Source organism: Triturus cristatus, chromosome 8 (assembly GCF_964204655.1).
Source record: "Triturus cristatus chromosome 8, aTriCri1.1, whole genome shotgun sequence".
Lineage (NCBI taxonomy): Eukaryota > Metazoa > Chordata > Amphibia > Caudata > Salamandridae > Triturus > Triturus cristatus.
In genome coordinates, this window is record NC_140591.1 from 602176906 (window position 1) to 602192999 (window position 16094).

The 16094-nt window shown below is 54.1% G+C and overlaps 1 protein-coding gene across 15 annotated transcripts in view; it reads right to left on the reverse strand.

Moving 5' to 3' along the window:
* Nucleotides 1-16094, reverse strand: part of MYCBP2 (MYC binding protein 2) — a 1771217-nt gene that overhangs the window by 967707 nt on the left and 787416 nt on the right. For all 15 annotated transcript variants that reach the window (XM_085622060.1, XM_085622057.1, XM_085622054.1 and 12 more), the window contains one exon: nt 10603-10828. In XM_085622060.1, coding sequence (XP_085478186.1) covers nt 10603-10828 — 226 coding nt within the window. The remainder of the gene's footprint in view (nt 1-10602; nt 10829-16094) is intronic.

Here is a 16094-nt window from a genome sequence, read left to right on the forward strand (position 1 = left end):
GTCAGGTAGGTACAGTTGGTTCACCCTCAGCGGTTTCAGGACGGCCGGGTGCAGAGAGAGTTAGGCCCAATGTTATCCTATGAGGGATAGGGGGGCCTTGGTTGGTGGCTGCTGTCTGGCAAGCCACGCGGCTGTGGGAGCTGGGCTCCTGGTCACTTACTCAGGGCAAGTGGGGAAGTAGGTTAGTGTAGAGAGTGCACTGCCAGGGCCACTCGGGCGGCTGGGTGCAGGGTGCTTTTGAGCCTTCGGGCGCTCAATGGAAGTCAATGGGAATGTTCCGGTTTGGAAAAAGGCTGCAAGCTCGGGGACGAGGATGCTTCAGGTGCCACCACCACTTCGAGAGGTAAGTTGGGTAGTTGTAGGTTAGGTGGGTACCCCGGGATTGGGCACAGGGGGCCGCAGGGCGCCAGGTGCAGGGGTGCCTTTTGATGTCGGGAATCTTACCCTCTTCTTGATCGCGGTTGGGGTGGCACTCTGTTCTTAGGCTGCAGGCTTCTTCCGGAATGTCGAGGGGGGTCCTTGGGTGCCGGACTCGGGGTCACAGTCGCCGTGGGGTCGTCCTCAGGGTCTTTGTCCACTCCGGCACTGGCCAGGCTTGGCTGGTGCAGAGTGTGTTGGGTCCGCGGTTCCGGGCTGCTGCCAGGGGTTAAAAATAGGTTTCTTGAGTAGAGCCTCTACTCATGGGAGACCCAGGGGCTTAGAGCCAAAAGGTAGCCAGGTCCTCCGGGGTTGGTGAGGTTGCTGGCCACGAGAGATGCCGCGCTGGTGCAGGTTCGAGAGTCGACAGGCCGGTAGGGCTGGGGCCAAAGCAGTTGGTGTCTTCTTCTCTTTTTAGCAGCTGCAGGGCAGGTCCTTGTTCTTCTTGCTCTTCATGTAGTTTTCTATCTGGAATCTGCGGAAGGAAGGTTCAGGGTGCCCCTAAATACTAGATTTAGGGGCGTTACAGGTAGGTGAAGGCCAGGGACCAATGGGTCCTTGTCCTGGGGTGGGTACACCCCCTATCCTGCCTCTCTCCTGTGGGAGGGGGGCAGTAGCCTAATCCTGATAGGGTAGGGCCCCCCATCTTCAAGATGGCGAGCGCCCGGAGATGTGCTTCACCTCGCCTCCCCCACCTGAGGGGTGGGGTGGGCAGGCTGGCACATCCCCTGTCCTTGTATGGGGTTTCCGGCCAAGCTTCCCGCCAGAGTGGGGGGTTGCAGTGGCCTGGGGAAACTCCAAGAGGCGGCATGCCTTTGAAGCTTCCCTTTGCTCATCCTGGGGGAGGAGATTTATCACCTCACCCAGGATGTGCATTGTTGCAGGCCCGGGAGAGCAGGGGCTCTCCCACCCAGGGGTCCAGCAACGTGTCTGCTGTGTGGCAGCCTGGGCAGCCTCAGAGCAGACGTGGATTGTAGGTTAGGTTTCAGGGGGCATCTCTAAGATGCCCTCTGGGGTGCTTGGTACATTAAATCTCACACTGGCATCAGTGTGGGTTTAATGTGCTGAGAAGTTTGATACCAAACTTCCCAGTCTTTAGTGTTGCCATTATGGTGCTGTGGAGCTCGTGTTTGACGAGCTCTCAGCACCATGTACTCTTAAATGGCAGCACTGCACTTACAGTGCCCAGGAATGGACCTGGGTACTGTAGGGGCACAGGGCTCCTGCTCCTGTGCCCACACCATGGGCATAAGGCACCCAGCCAGAGGGGTGACTGACATATGCCTTGGCAGTGTGGGTGTTGGGCATGGCACACAGATGTGTGCCATGTCGACTCTTCATTTTGTCCTGCACCCAGACACTCAGCCTGCAAAGGCAGTGTGTGTGTGTAAGGGTACAGGGCCCCTAAGGGTGGCACAAGGAGTGCTGCAGCCCTTAGGGGCCTTCCCTGGTCACAAGGCCCTGGGTACCTAGGGTACCATTTACTAGGGGCTGACATGTGGCCAGGGTTTGCCAAATTGGAGTTTGTGTGTTTTAAGGAAGGAACATAGGCCCTGGGCACCTGATTGGCAGGAGTCCAGGGTACACTCAGTCAAAGTACATTCAGCAATTTAGCAAAAAGTGGGGGCATACCATGCAAGAAAGATGGCACTTTCTCACAGGAGACGACTGTCTGGGGCGAGCCCGCCTTCAACAACCAGTCGTCGAGATAGGGGAAGACTGGAACTCCTGATCTGCGCAGATGAGCTGCGACCACCGCCATCACTTTCGTGAACAGCCGAGGGGCACTGGTGAGGCCGAAGGGGAGCACGGTAAACTGAAAGTGCTCTTGGCCCACCGTGAACCGCAGGTAACGCCGGTGGGCCGGCAGGACGGGGATGTGGAAATATGCGTCCTGCAAGTCCAACGCTACCATCCAGTCTCCAGGGTCGAGGGCAGCCAGAACCTGAGCCAAAGTTAACATCTTGAACCTCTCCTTCCGGAGGAAGGCATTGACGTTCCGGAGGTCCAAGATAGGGCGTAGGCCCCCTTTGCCCTTCTTGGGAACCAGAAAGTAGTGGGAATAACAACCACGACTTACTTCTGGGCTCGGAACGCGCTCGACGGCCCCCTTGGCCAAGAGGGCCGAAACTTCATCGTGGAGAAGATTCAAATGATCCCCCGAGATACGGTGGTGCTGCGGTGGCATGGCTGGAGGGGTCGTCTCGAAGGGGAGGGAGTAGCCCCTTCGGACGATTTGCAGCACCCACCTGTCCGATGTGATGGACCGCCAGTGGAGCAGGTGATGGCGAACTCTGCCGCCCACTGGCGTGGAATGGGCCTGAAAGCTCGGACTAGGAAGGCTTTGAGGCGGATGCTGCCGGGGTGGATGTGGGCTGACCGCGTCGTCCTCCAGAACCGCCTCGGCGGAAACCACGTCCGCGACCACGCGCAGGTTGGTTCTGCGGGTGGTGGCTAGGCGTACGTGAGGAGGCACCCCTTCCTTGGCCACGAAAGGGGCGAAAGGCGGAAGTGTGCGATCGCGGGGCCGAGAGGCCCAAGGACTTGGCCGTAGCCCGGGAATCCTTAAAGCGATTCAGCGCACTGTCCACTTTCTCGCCAAAAAGGCGAGTGCCATCAAAGGGCATGTCCATGAGAGTGCTCTGAACATCGCCCGAAAATGACGTGGACTGCAGCCAGGCGTGACGTCCAAGCGCCACTGTGGTAGAAATTGCCCTACCCAGCGAGTCCGTAGTGTCAAGCCCACATCGGATAGCGTGCCGTGCTGCATCCCTCCCATCGGCCAGAGCCTGGGTAAGTCGTGTCTGGACCTCCTCCGGACACAGGGGCAGCACGTCCTCCACCGCATCCCACAGAGAGTGGGAATAACGGTCCAAGAGACAGGCGGTGTTCAAAGACTGCAGGCCCAAACTAAGGGAAGAGAACAGCTTCTTGCCAAACTGTTCCAGTCTATTGGAATCCCGGTCCGGCGGAGCGGTCGGGAAGGAGGATTGGGAGGTAGAGGCCTGGATAACCAGGCTCTCGGGGGGTAGGGTGTTGGGACAGAAAACTGGGGTCGCCCGGAGCAGGGCGGTGGCGCCTGGCGACGTTCCTGTCCACAGGAGGAACTGTGGAGGGCTTGGACCAGGTGCCCTGCAGAACGTCAATGAGGGCCTCATTGAATTGCAGCAGAGGCTCAGTGGAGCTTGCTGCAGACTGAAGCACCTCAGTGAGGACGTTAGTCCTCACAGCCACGGCAGGTAGCTCGAGTCCAAGGGCTGCGGCCGCCTTGCGCAGCACCACAGAGAAAGCAGCGCCCTCCTCCGAAGCCACAGTCGGAGGAGAGACGAATCCAGTGTCCTGAGAGGTATCCAGGCCACTGGCCTCCCCCAGTTCATCTGCCCAGTCCTGTGACATTTGAGCCTGAGCGGCCATAGGATCCTCGGATCCCTCCCAGTTGTCCCCATCATCCGATTCCTGGTATACAGGAGGAAGGAACGGAGCCGGGCGGTAGACATAATGTGTCTCTAGCGGCGCCGAACGCGGCGTCCATCGACGCCGTAGCGGCGCCGGGCCCGGAGCGGGACTGAACTGGGGCTCGACGTCGAGCGGAGTCGGCGTCGGGGGTGGTACCGGTGTCGACGCCGGCGGAGGAGGCGTGACGAGGTCGACCGGCGTCGGCAGGGACTCGGGAACGGGTCCCTCGGGCGCTTGCGGCGTCGAGGCCGGAGCCGTCAACGGCGCCGGGGCCGGAGCCGCCGGCAGGCAAGGCAGCCCTGTCGGGTCCGCGGGGCCCGAAGGCGCGCCAGCGGGCGTCGACAGCGGAGCCAGGCTCCTCATGGCCGAGAGGAAGGCACTGACCTCCGCCGGCGTCGCGTCAGTCCCAGGGACCGGCGGGTATGGGGACTTGCGCGGCGCCTGCGGCTCCGCCGGAGCCGCGGGGGTGGAACCACCCTGACCCTCGGCCGAGTCGCGCGACCGGCGAGAGGAGTCCGAAGAGCGGTGTCGCCTCTTGGACTTCTTGGAATGCTTCGACTTACCCGAAGACTTGGATCCCGACGACCGATGGTGACGTCGGCTGCGGCTCCGCGACCGATCCTTGGACCTCCTCCTGGACCGGGATCGAGAGGCTCGCAGAGCCGAGTGGCGAATCTCGAGAAGCTTACGGGACCGCTCCCGTCTAGCCTTCGAGGTCAGGGCCTTGCAGTCCGAACACGACTCCGCGTCGTGGTCGAGGCCCAAGCAGTAAAGGCACCGGCGGTGATGTTCCGTAACCGACATCAAGCGGCTACAGTCAGCACAGACCCAGGTATCCTACCGGCACCGAAGTCGAGACAGATCAAAAAGGATCGAAAAAGTTAGTCAAAAAATGACTAAAGGGGTAGCTCTCCCGGATCTGCGCTTACTGGCGCGGAAAAAAGAAGAACTGACGTCAGCGCGCGAGGGCGGCGTCTACGTACTCCGACGACGTCATTCCGGCGCACGACGCCAACGACGGACGCGGAGCCGCAGACGACACCTAGCGACGCGCAAGGGGTATTGCTGACGAAAAATCTTCCGGATCCAGTCTGACGCCTGGGGATATTCTAAGGTGAGGAATCTAACTAACGTGTTTCTTTCAGATTACTAATTTTACGGGCGTTACAGGTAGGTAAAAGGCAGGGACCAATGGGTCCCATCCCTGGGGTGGGTACACGCCCTATCCTGCCATTCTCCTGTGGGAGGGGGGGCAGTAGCCTAGTCCCGATTGGGTAGGGTTCCCCATCTTCAAGATGGCAAGAGCCCGGAGTTGTGCTTCACCTCGCCTCCCCCACCTGAGGGGTGGGGTTGGCAGAGGCTGGCACACCCCCTTTCCTCACTTGGGCTTTCCTGCCAGCCTTCCTGCCAGAGTTTGGGCTAGAACCCGTGGGGAACAGTTGCCGAGTACTGCAAGTGGTCTGGCGAGGCTCACAGAGGCGGCATGCCTTTGAAGCTTCCCCTGCCCATCCTGGGGGAGGAGACCTAGCACCTCACCCAGGATGTCCATTGTTGCAGGCCCAAGAGAAGGGATGGCTCTCTGCCCAGGGGTCCAGCAACATGTCTGCTTGGTGGCAGCCTAGGCAGCCTCTCAGGCAGGACATGGATTGTGGGTTAGGTTCAGTAGGCATCTCTAAGATGCCCTCAATCAATGAATCAATCAAGGCATTTATAGAGCGCACTACTCACCCGGAGGGTCTCAAGGCGCTTGGGGGGGGGGGGGGTGCCGCTACTGCTCAAACAGCCAGGTCTTGAGCTTCTTCCTGAAGGACAGGTGGTCTTGGGTCAGGCGCAGGTCGGTCGGGAGGGAGTTCCAGGTCTTGGCGGCCAGGTAGGTGAAGGACCTTCCTCCTGTTGTCGCTCTTCGGATGCGGGGGACGGCGGCGAGGGCGTGACTGGTCGATCGGAGGTGGCGTTTGGGAGCGTAGAAGTTGAGGCTGTTGTTGAGGTAGCTCGGGCCTTGGTCGTGTAGGGCTTTGTGTGCGTGGGTCAGGAGACGGAAGGTGATTCGCTTGTTGACGGGGAGCCAGTGCAGGTCTCTCAGATGTCCGGAGATGTGGCTGCGTCGGGGGATGTCGAGGATGAGTCTGGCTGAGGCGTTCTGGATCCGCTGGAGTCTCTTCTGGAGCTTGGCGGTGGTTCCGGCGTAGAGGGCGTTGCCGTAGTCCAGTCGGCTGGTGACGAGGGCCTGGGTGACCGTCTTCCTGGTCTCGGTAGGGATCCACCGGAAGATCTTGCGTAGCATGCGTAGGATGTTGAAGCATGATGAGGAGACGGCGTTGACTTGTCTGGTCATGGAGGAGTCCAGGATGAAGCCCAGGTTGCGTGCGTGGTCTGTCGGTTTGGGTGCGGTGCCTAGGGCGGGGGGCCACCAGGAGTCGTCCCAGGCGGAGGGCGAGGAGCCCAGGATGAGGACTTCCGTCTTGTCTGAGTTGAGTTTCAGGCGGCTGGTCGTCATCCACTCGGCTACGTCTTTCATCCCTTCGTGAAGGTTGGTTCTGGCAGCGGCGGGGTCGTTGGTCAGGGAGAGGATCAGCTGGGTGTCGTCGGCGTAGGAGATGATGTTGAGGTTGTGTTGGCGTGCGATGGCCGCGAGGGGGCTCATGTAGACGTTGAAGAGGGTGGGGCTGAGCGAGGATCCTTGAGGGACGCCGCAGATGACTTCGGTGGCCTCTGACTTGTACGGTGGTAGGCGGACTCTCTGTGTCCTTCCGCTGAGGAAGGAGATGATCCATTCCAGTGCCTTCTCCTGGATTCCGACGTTGCTGAGGCGCTGCACTAGGGTGCGGTGGCAGACAGTGTCGAATGCTGCGGAGAGGTCTAGGAGGATGAGGGCCGCTGTTTCTCCGTTGTCCAGCAGGGCTCGGATGTCATCGGTGGCGGCGATGAGGGCGGTCTCGGTGCTGTGGTTGGCTCGGAAGCCAGACTGTGAGGGGTCGAGGGAGCCATTCGTCTCGAAGAAGGCGGCCAGCTGCTTGTTGACGGTCTTCTCGATGACTTTGGCTGGAAACGGGAGGAGCGAGATGGGGCGGTAGTTCTTGAGTTCGGTGGGGTCCGCTGTTGGCTTCTTCAGTAGAGCGCTGAGTTCGGCGTGCTTCCAGCTCTCAGGGAAGGTGGCGGTGTCGAAGGAGGTGTTGATGATGTCCCGCAGGTGGGGAGCGATGACAGCATCGGCTTTGTTGAAGATGTGGTGAGGGTAGGGGTCGGTCGGAGATCCGGAGTGGATGGTGTTCATCGTGCGGGTGGTGTCTTCTGTGTTGATCGGGGTCCAGGTGTTGAGGGTGGTGGTGGGGGGCGTTGGTGCGGTCGTGGGGGGCGTTGGTTGTGTGCTGAAGCTGTTGTGTATGTCTGCGATCTTGTTGTGGAAGTAGGAGGCGAGGGAGTTGCAGAGGTCACTGCGATGGGGTGATGTCGTTGGTTCCGGCGTTGGGGTTGGAGAGCTCCTTCACGATGTTGAAGAGTTCCTTGCAGTTGTGTGTGTTGTTGTCCAGCCGGTCCTTGAATGATGTTTTCTTGGTGGCGTGGATCAGTTGATGGTGCTTTCGGGTGGCGAGCTTGAGGGCAGTCATGTTGTCCGGTGTTGGCTCCCTTCTCCAGGCTTTCTCGAGGGCTCAGCAGTTCTTCTTGGAGCTCTTGAGTTCGTCGGTGAACCATGGGGCCTTCTTGCTGCTGGGTCTGCTAGGCGGGGTCCTCAGTGGGGCGAGTTCGTCCGCGCAGTTGCTGATCCACTTCGTGAGGTTGTCGGCGGCCTGGCTGGGGTTCGCTGAGCTGGCAGGAGGGTGCTGGCTCAGGGAAGCAGCGAGCTGGTCTGCTGTGATCTTGTTCCAGCTTCTACGAGCAACCTGTTGCTGGTGGTGGTGGATCGTGGTTCTTCTGAAGGTGAAGTGGACGCAGCTGTGGTCCGTCCAGTGTAGTCCGGTGGTGTGGCTGAAGACGATGTCCTTGCTGGATGAGAAGACAGCGTCGAGTGTGTGTCCGGCGAGGTGGGTGGGGGTGGTCACCAGCAGCTTCAGTCCGAGGTTGGCGAGGTTGTCAAGCAGGGTGGTAGTGTTGCGGTCGTTGTTGTTCTCCAGGTGGAAGTTGATGTCTCCGAGGAGGATGTAGTCAGCGGAGGGGAGGGCGTGTGGGCTGATGAAGTCGGCGATGTCGTCGCTGAATTGTGTGCGTGGTCCCGGGGGTCGGTAGATGAGGGTGCCTCTGAGGGTGGTCTTGGGGTCGGTGTGGATCTGGAAGTGCAGGTGTTCGGCGGATGTCAGGGTGTCGTCGGTGTTGGTCGTGATGCGGGTGGTGTCCCTGTAGATGATGGCGATGCCTCCTCCCATCTGGTTGACGCGGTCCCTTCGGGTGATCTTGTATCCGTCCGGGATGGCGATGGCGATGTCGGGTGCTGAGGAGTCGTTCATCCAGGTTTCCGTGAGGAAGGCGACGTCAGGGGCTGTGGTGTCGAGGAGGCTCCAGAGTTGAACGGCGTGTCTGTGGACGGAGCGGGTGTTGAGCAGGATGCACTTCAGGTGGTTGCTGCTGGTGTTCGGCTTGGTGGGTGCTGGTGCAGTGCCGGTCCGGGTGCAGGTGAACTTGCAGGCGTGGCAGCTGAAGGGTCCGTGGGTGCGTCTCAGGTGGCTCGGTAGCATCCAGGGGATCGGCCGGTGTTGAGTGCGTTGAGGGTGGCTGCGTCGTACGTCCGGCGGGTGGGGTGGGCACTGCGGGGGCCAGGGGTCCTGGCACTGGGCGCGGTCCAAGCGCAGACGGGCTTACCTTTGGCGCGCCTTCGGCACTCTTAGGGCGCGCCCGCTGCGCGTCAACGCTGCGCGTTTGGCACACTGCCATAAGTGGAGAGTGTGGGGGCGGAGCGAGGGAGGAGCAGCTGGGAGGCAGGAGCAGGGCGGCGAATGGGAAGGGCTGTATAGGGAAGGGGGCGGGCCCGCAGGGGGCAGCGGCGGGGAGCGGGGAGGTGGCGGGAAGCGCGGCAGGGGCCGGGAGAGACAGGAGGGGAACAAAAACACAGAGGAACAAAAAATAAACTACACGGGGCACAGGAGAAAACAAGGAGCAGAATTACACAGACAATCGGATTCGAAATACAAACGCGGCGCAGGCGGGGTCAGAGCACCAATCAGCGGTGCACAGGAACACAGCTGCTGGAAGCGGCGGCGCTGGTGGCAACGAGGGGCAGCCTGGGCTCACTCCTGAGGAGTGTGCACGGTGCGAGGGGGTGACCGGCCCAATGGGACAGAGGTCACTGCTCTCCACCGTGTACACTACGCCCTAAATGGTCCAGTTGGAGGGAGGAGCAGCTGGGAGGCGGGAGCGGGGCGACGAATGGGAAGGGCTGTATAGGGAAGGGGGCGGGGCCGCAGGGGGCAGCGGCGGGGAGCGGGGAGGTGGCGGGAAGCGCGGCAGGGGCCGGGAGAGACAGGAGGGGAACAAAAACACAGAGGAACAAACAATAAACTACACGGGGCACAGGAGAAAACAAGGAGCAGAATTACACAGACAATCGGATTCGAAATACAAACGCGGCGCAGGCGGGGTCAGAGCACCAATCAGCGGTGCACAGGAACACAGCTGCTGGAAGCGGCGGCGCTGGTGGCAACGAGGGGCAGCCTGGGCTCACTCCTGAGGAGTGTGCACGGTGCGAGGGGGTGACCGGCCCAATGGGACAGAGGTCACGCATGCATCTTACATTAAATCCCACACTGGCATCAGTGTGGGTTTGATGTGCTGATAAGTTTGATACCAAACTTCTCAGTCTTCAGTGTAGCCATCATGGTGTTGTGGAGTTCGTGATGATGACCTCCCAGCACCATATACTCTTAATGGCAGCACAGCACTTACAGTGCCCAGGAATGGACCTGGGTACTGTAGGGGTACAGGGCTCAAGCACCTGTACCCTCACCACTGGCATAGTGCATCCAGCTAGAGGGGTGACTGAGGTATGCCAGGGCAGTGTGTTTGTGGGTATGGCACACAGGGATGTATGCCATGTCGACTCTGTTTTGTTCTGCACCAAGACACTCAGCCTGCAAAGGCAGTGTGTGGGTGTCAGGGTACAGGGCCTCTAAGGGTGGCACAATAAGTGCTGCAGCCCTTAGGGGCCTTCTCTGGTCACAAGGCCCCGGGTACCTAGGGTACCATTTACCAGGGGCTGACATGTGGCCAGAAATGCCAATTGGGTTTAGGCTTCATGCAGTGTTAGGGAAGGAACACAAGCCCTGGGTACCTGATTGGCAGGAGCCCAGGGCACACTCAGTCAAAGTACATCAGCAATTCAGCACAAAGTGGGGGCATACCATGCAAGAAAGATGGCACTTTCTCACAGTTTCCAATTAACGGGAACACAAGACGCAGGTCCGATAATTTGAAACGGATGGCGCAGATGCTCGCTCTCGCAAGCCCTAGACCTGGGTGGATGCAAAGGTGGGACATGCACCCGCCTTTGCCCAATTGCAAGCTGTCTATCTCAGAAAGACTCACGCAAAGGCCAATATCCTGTGACCAAAAAAACAAACACGCACAAGCGTGTGGTCAGAGTTTGAAGCCCTTACATAAAGCCTCGCAGAGCACCTTATGCGCGCTGGCTCAGGCGAGACCTAAAAATTAGGAACTCACAAAAATTGTTTTACTGATTTTAGCTACATAATCAATTGGCAAGAACAATGGAATAAAAAGTGTGCTTCACTCAGACTTTACCTGGTAAAATAAGTATCATCGTTGGCCATCCAGAAGATCCAGAGAATTTCTTCAACTCGATCCATGAATTCAGACTTTCATGTACAGGAGAATGCTTTGGTCCAAACCCTGCACCCTGAATCATCCGGACAGGAATCATCAAGCGCAGAACATCTTCAGGTTGAGCTGTGCCACACTGCGAGTCAAACTCTATTGAGATCCACCTCACACATTCTGGAAAGGACACCTGAAACAATGGAGGAACATTCTGGGATTTATTTTGTTTTTTGTACTTAAAACACATCTTAACTTCTGATCTTTAACTTTACAGATCACAGATTTTTTTTGCATAAACCGCTCAGTTCAATATTCCCAAACAAAATTAAAAAAAATAGTTGGCATTCATTAACAACAAATGTGTGAGCATTCACATTTCATTGCTGCTGGTATTTATTATGTTTGCATGGAAAAATTGAACAAAAAGTTAAAATGATAAAATAAATTAAGTTCTTGATTAAGAGTTGGGTGGTTAGTTAAATATATTCTGATTTTTGGAGGAACTGATTACTCGAGAGAAAAATTCTGCAGTGGGGTTTCCTTCCCAAGAGATAAAATATAGTGGAGGATTTTGTTTTGAATTTAGAACTTTCTCCATAAACTGTAGGAATTTCCATGACTACCTAAATCTAAATCAGGTCCTGTGACAAATGTTTAGGAGAGTGGCATATCTAAACCTACTAACAGCAAACAAAGCTTTGTGAATCATCATCTTTTTTGGAATGGAGATTCTTTTTCATATGATGCTTATCCTCCCTCGCAAACAAAATATACTGATGAAAGCTCAACCTTAAGGACACATGCTATTTTTTTTCACTTAAAACAAATCTAATGGATGTATGTTACTCTGCCAACAGCAGTTCACTCCTCCAATGATAAAGACTGCCAGAAAAGTGACAGTTGAGCGGTAATGGTGGACTGAGGCATTTCAATGAGAAAGTTCATCATTTAAACTAAGAATGTGCCCAAAACCTTCCTCTAGTGATCTCATTTTGTAAGAGGTGCCTGTCAACAAGTAGGAGCAGAGCAAGCAATGTTAAAGAAAGCTTGAAGAACAGGACAGTTTGAACACAATTAAGTCTCGTAAGTATGTAATTTAGCACACAAAAGTTAAAAAAAAACTACATTAATAAATAAAGCTATTTTACAGAGGGGGAGTTTTGCTTACATATGTTGTCAAACAACTTTAGGGAGCAATACGTAAAAGACAAAAGAATCACTGACAAAATCAATCAATCAGGGGCTTATAAAGCATGTTACTCACCCGTGAGGGTCTCAAGGTTCTGGGGGGTGGTGGTGGTGGTGGTGGTGGTGGTGGTGGTGGTGGGGAGGGGGGGCCTCCGGATCAGTCGAAGAGCCAGGTCTTGAGGTCCTTCCTGAACGTGTGCAGGGTAGGGGAGCGCCTGATGTTCAAGGGGAGCTTGTTCCAGGTTGTGGCTGCGATGTAGGAGAAGGCTCTCCCGCTGGTTCTGTGTCTGCGGATGACCTCTGCCAGGGCGAGGCCGGAGGGGCGGAGGTTCTTCTTGGGTACGTGGAAGGATACTCTCTCATTGAGGTATTTGGGTCTGATGTTGTGGAGGGATTTGTAGGCGTGGGTGAGGAGTTTGAAGTTGACCCTCTTCTCCACGGGGAGCCGGTGGAGGTCTCATGGGTGTTGGGTCACGTGCTCATGTCGCGGTGTCCCGAGGACGAGTCTGGCAGCGGTGTTCTGGATGGTCTGGAGTCTATGCAGGAGAGTTTTGTTGATTTCGGCGTAGAGGGCATTGCCGTAGTCCAATCTGCTGGTAATGAGTGCGTGGGTGAAGGTCCGTCTGCAGTAGGAGGGGATCCACTTGAAGGTCTTACGGAGGATGCGAAGGCAGTTGAAACTAGTGGATGCGACGGCGTTGATCTGGCAGTTCATGGAGAGGGAGGAGTCAAGGATGATGCCGATAATCAATAGGGCTTTTAATTATAAGAGAAATGGCTTTTTCATTGACTGACAGATTTGTGCAGAGAAGAGATGACAGAGTGGGTGAATGCAAGAATGGGCAACAGTTGGAAAAATTGATCAATGAATAGGTGCAACAAGTGAATGATAATGTGTATGAATGTGTGAATGGATGAATAATAAAGATGAATGAATGGGGAAGTGGAGGAGTAAATTATGGATTGATGAATTGGATTTATATAAATGTTTGCATATGGTTCAAGCCATGTCTTTGATCAATGGTGTATGTGAATAGATGCTCACAATGTGGCAATAACTGTCACTGTGGTGCAATGGGCAGTGTTATGTCAGTATGCTGTGGAATCCAGACCTGCATTCTGCAAGGGGTGGGCAAAATCATGCCATGCGTAACAAAATGCACAGTATTGGCACCTTTTCTCATTAATTTCTTCAGGTCATCTTGCACTATGGCTACATCCATCATAAACTCCCATTAGACATCCTTCTTCTGACTTGAAAGCTCATCATATTCATCTCCAATGTGTACACAGAGTAGGCAACAATCTCCTATATGCTTGCTAATGCATGTTTAGCGTAGGTCAATTTACACGTTTTTCTTTTTATGTAAGCTTCCCAGTCAGTGCTCACTGTCAAAGTCAATTATACCTCCACTGAGAATAGCTTCCACTCAATGGATCACTCATCTTGCAACCCTACAATGCACGTCTTGACAACTTTCTCATTATAGGAGTGAGCGCACAAAATTTGTAACCATTGTTCCTGTCCTCAAAGCCTCGTCTTAAAGGATGAATAAGGGTACAAAACAGTGGAACAATTTTATCTTTAAGTACTGGAAATGTATGCCTTTGATTGATGGCCATTCAGCTAGTTAAGATCATGCTTTTTGTTTATTGGGAATTTTTATATAGTGTGCACAAGGCACAACAACATACGATCAATTTACAGAGCAGACAACATCTTGGTTTTGTTGCTGTACCGATTCAAAATACTGCTACTCATCAATGTTGAGAAAGTCAGAAGAACAATTCTGGATGTGAACAAGGTTATTCAATATTGAAAAGATAGCCTGTGTATAGTCTGCATAGGACACCATGCTAAAAACCCAAAGGACCTTATAAAAATTACCAAAGTGGCGACATACATTAAAAAAGGGAAGTACTGAGGTAAAACCCCTGCAGTACACCACAAGAGAATCTAAAGTTCTGAGGTAAAAGGCTACAATTAGATGTAGTTCGATCCTCCCTCAAAAAATGCCTCAAGAAACCCCAGAGCAAGATCACAGACTCCCAAGTCTCCAAGATCTTGAACAAGCACAAAATGATAGAACATTTCAAAGGCAATAGAGACATCAAATAGGACCAGGGCAGTCAATCCGCCTTGGTCAAAGAGGTTTCTAAGATCATCCACATCAGCCAAGAGCACTGTCTCAGTACTGGGATGAGCTTTAAAACCAGATTGCATCCCATCTAGCAGCTGATTCGATTCTAAACAGGCTGAAAGCAGAGTTTTAACGTATTTCTCTATTATCTTAGCTTGAAGAGGATGCAAAAGTACAGGTCTAAAATTAGACAGGACACTAAGGTCTCAGAGAGTTTGGAATTATATAAGCATACTAGCAGCACGAAGGGAAATCTGTGGAAGACAGAGACTGCAGATGTCCACCACATAAGGTGGTACAACCCCAGCAACCATATGCAAGATCTGGGGAGGGCAAGGGTTGGTAGGCACACTGATTTAATGGTGGAAAGTAAATCACATTCAGGTTCCCCTCTAAGAGCAATGAACTCAGAAAAACTTGGACAAGTTAAAGAGAATATCGAAACACCAACAGCTTCTTTGAAAGAGGTGATGTTAGAAAGAATATTTAATTTACGTTAAGTATCAAAACCTTTCCATATTGTCTGTATTTTAGACATAAAAAAACAAGACATGGTATTACAAAGATCCTGAGATTGGCAAATCATAATACAGCAAGCTAAAGGAGAAGACAAGCTTCCTAAAATAGAAAAGTGTTCTTTAGGGTAGGTTTTGCTGTCTCAAACCTAGGAGCACAAAAGGCAGCCTGTGAAGAATAAGTAAGATATCGATTTTTCTTGAGTTTTGTGATAAATTTCTTGAGCAAGAGGACAGTAATCTTTCCTTCAAAGAGGTTTGTCTTACAGTTCCCTTTTGCAATGTTCAGTTAATTAGTATATCCGGGGCAGTAGGTTTAGATCTCCTAAGATTAGTTATTGTTTGAAGTGCAATTTCATCTAGAATACCAGAGATACAATGAGACAGAAGGTTTTCCAGAAGTGGTGGCCTAAACGAAGGACAAATGCTCAGAAGCTCAGAGTACCACACTTTCATAACCCAGTCCGGGGAAAACTAAAAGGATTAGGTTTCTTCCTGCCCTGATCTTTTCAGAAACCATGGATGGGAGAGGGAGCAGTGGGAATGCGCACAAGAGCCCTTGTTCCATTACAGCTGTAATGTGTCTTCAACCGAACGACTCGGAGGAAATGCCAGTGCACAAATTTGCTGATACTGTGCGTTTGACAGTGACTAACAGATCTAGCCAGGGCATTCCACACTGATTGAAGACACCCTTGACCGCGTCGGTATGGAAACACCACTAATTGTCTGCCAGACAATACCTACTTAGTTTGTACGCTCTGGCAGTCAGAGACCTTGCCAGGCGACTGGCGACCAGGAAATCATATGATGGTTCAGATACTTCCAGAGGTGTAGAGTCTCCTGGAACAGGATCCAAGACCCTACTTCGCCCAGCTTTCTGCAGTACAACATAGTGGTTGTTTTGCATCCGAGATCTGCCCAGCCACCTTTGATGGATGGTAGGAAGGCTTTGAGGGCCAGACAGATCACTTGAAGAAGGTTGAGACAGGCCTACTGCAGGTCAGGATGGAATCCACCAGCTGCCACATCAGATATTGTTTCGAATCTGAATGGAGTCTGAGAGGCAGAACGGATGATGGGGTTACTGGGACCTGAGGGTTCACTGCATGACCCACATGTGCCATCTGGTGTTCGGGATGAGGAGAATGCATGAAGTCAAAGACCAGGAAGCCTCAGTCATACGGGGGGAGGGGCAGTCCAGCTGAAAGAACAAGGGGGCTCAGGTCTCACGATGCATGGGGACACCTTTAGTCCTCTTCTCCTTGGGTCAGGGAGCCAGGTGCAAAGGGGTCCTGAGGCGTTTGGTTTCTGTCACCAGAGACACTAGTGGCAGAAGGGGCTTGCACAAAGAGGCTGCAGGCAGCGTCAGTGAGTCCACTCTGGGAAAACTTGGTACTAGTCTAGGTCACCGTTTACGACCTGCATCTCCTTCCTCCCTTTCATCTTCTGAATATGTTTGGTCCTCTCTTGGTGGCCCCCTTATGTTCGAGGCAGGTGTCATACTGGCATTATAGGTGGAGGAACATGCGTTGGTGTAGCAGGAGAGGCAGGCTGAGGTGGTGCTACTGGCTGCTCCTGTGGAGGGTCAGGATATCTTCTATAATCCTGC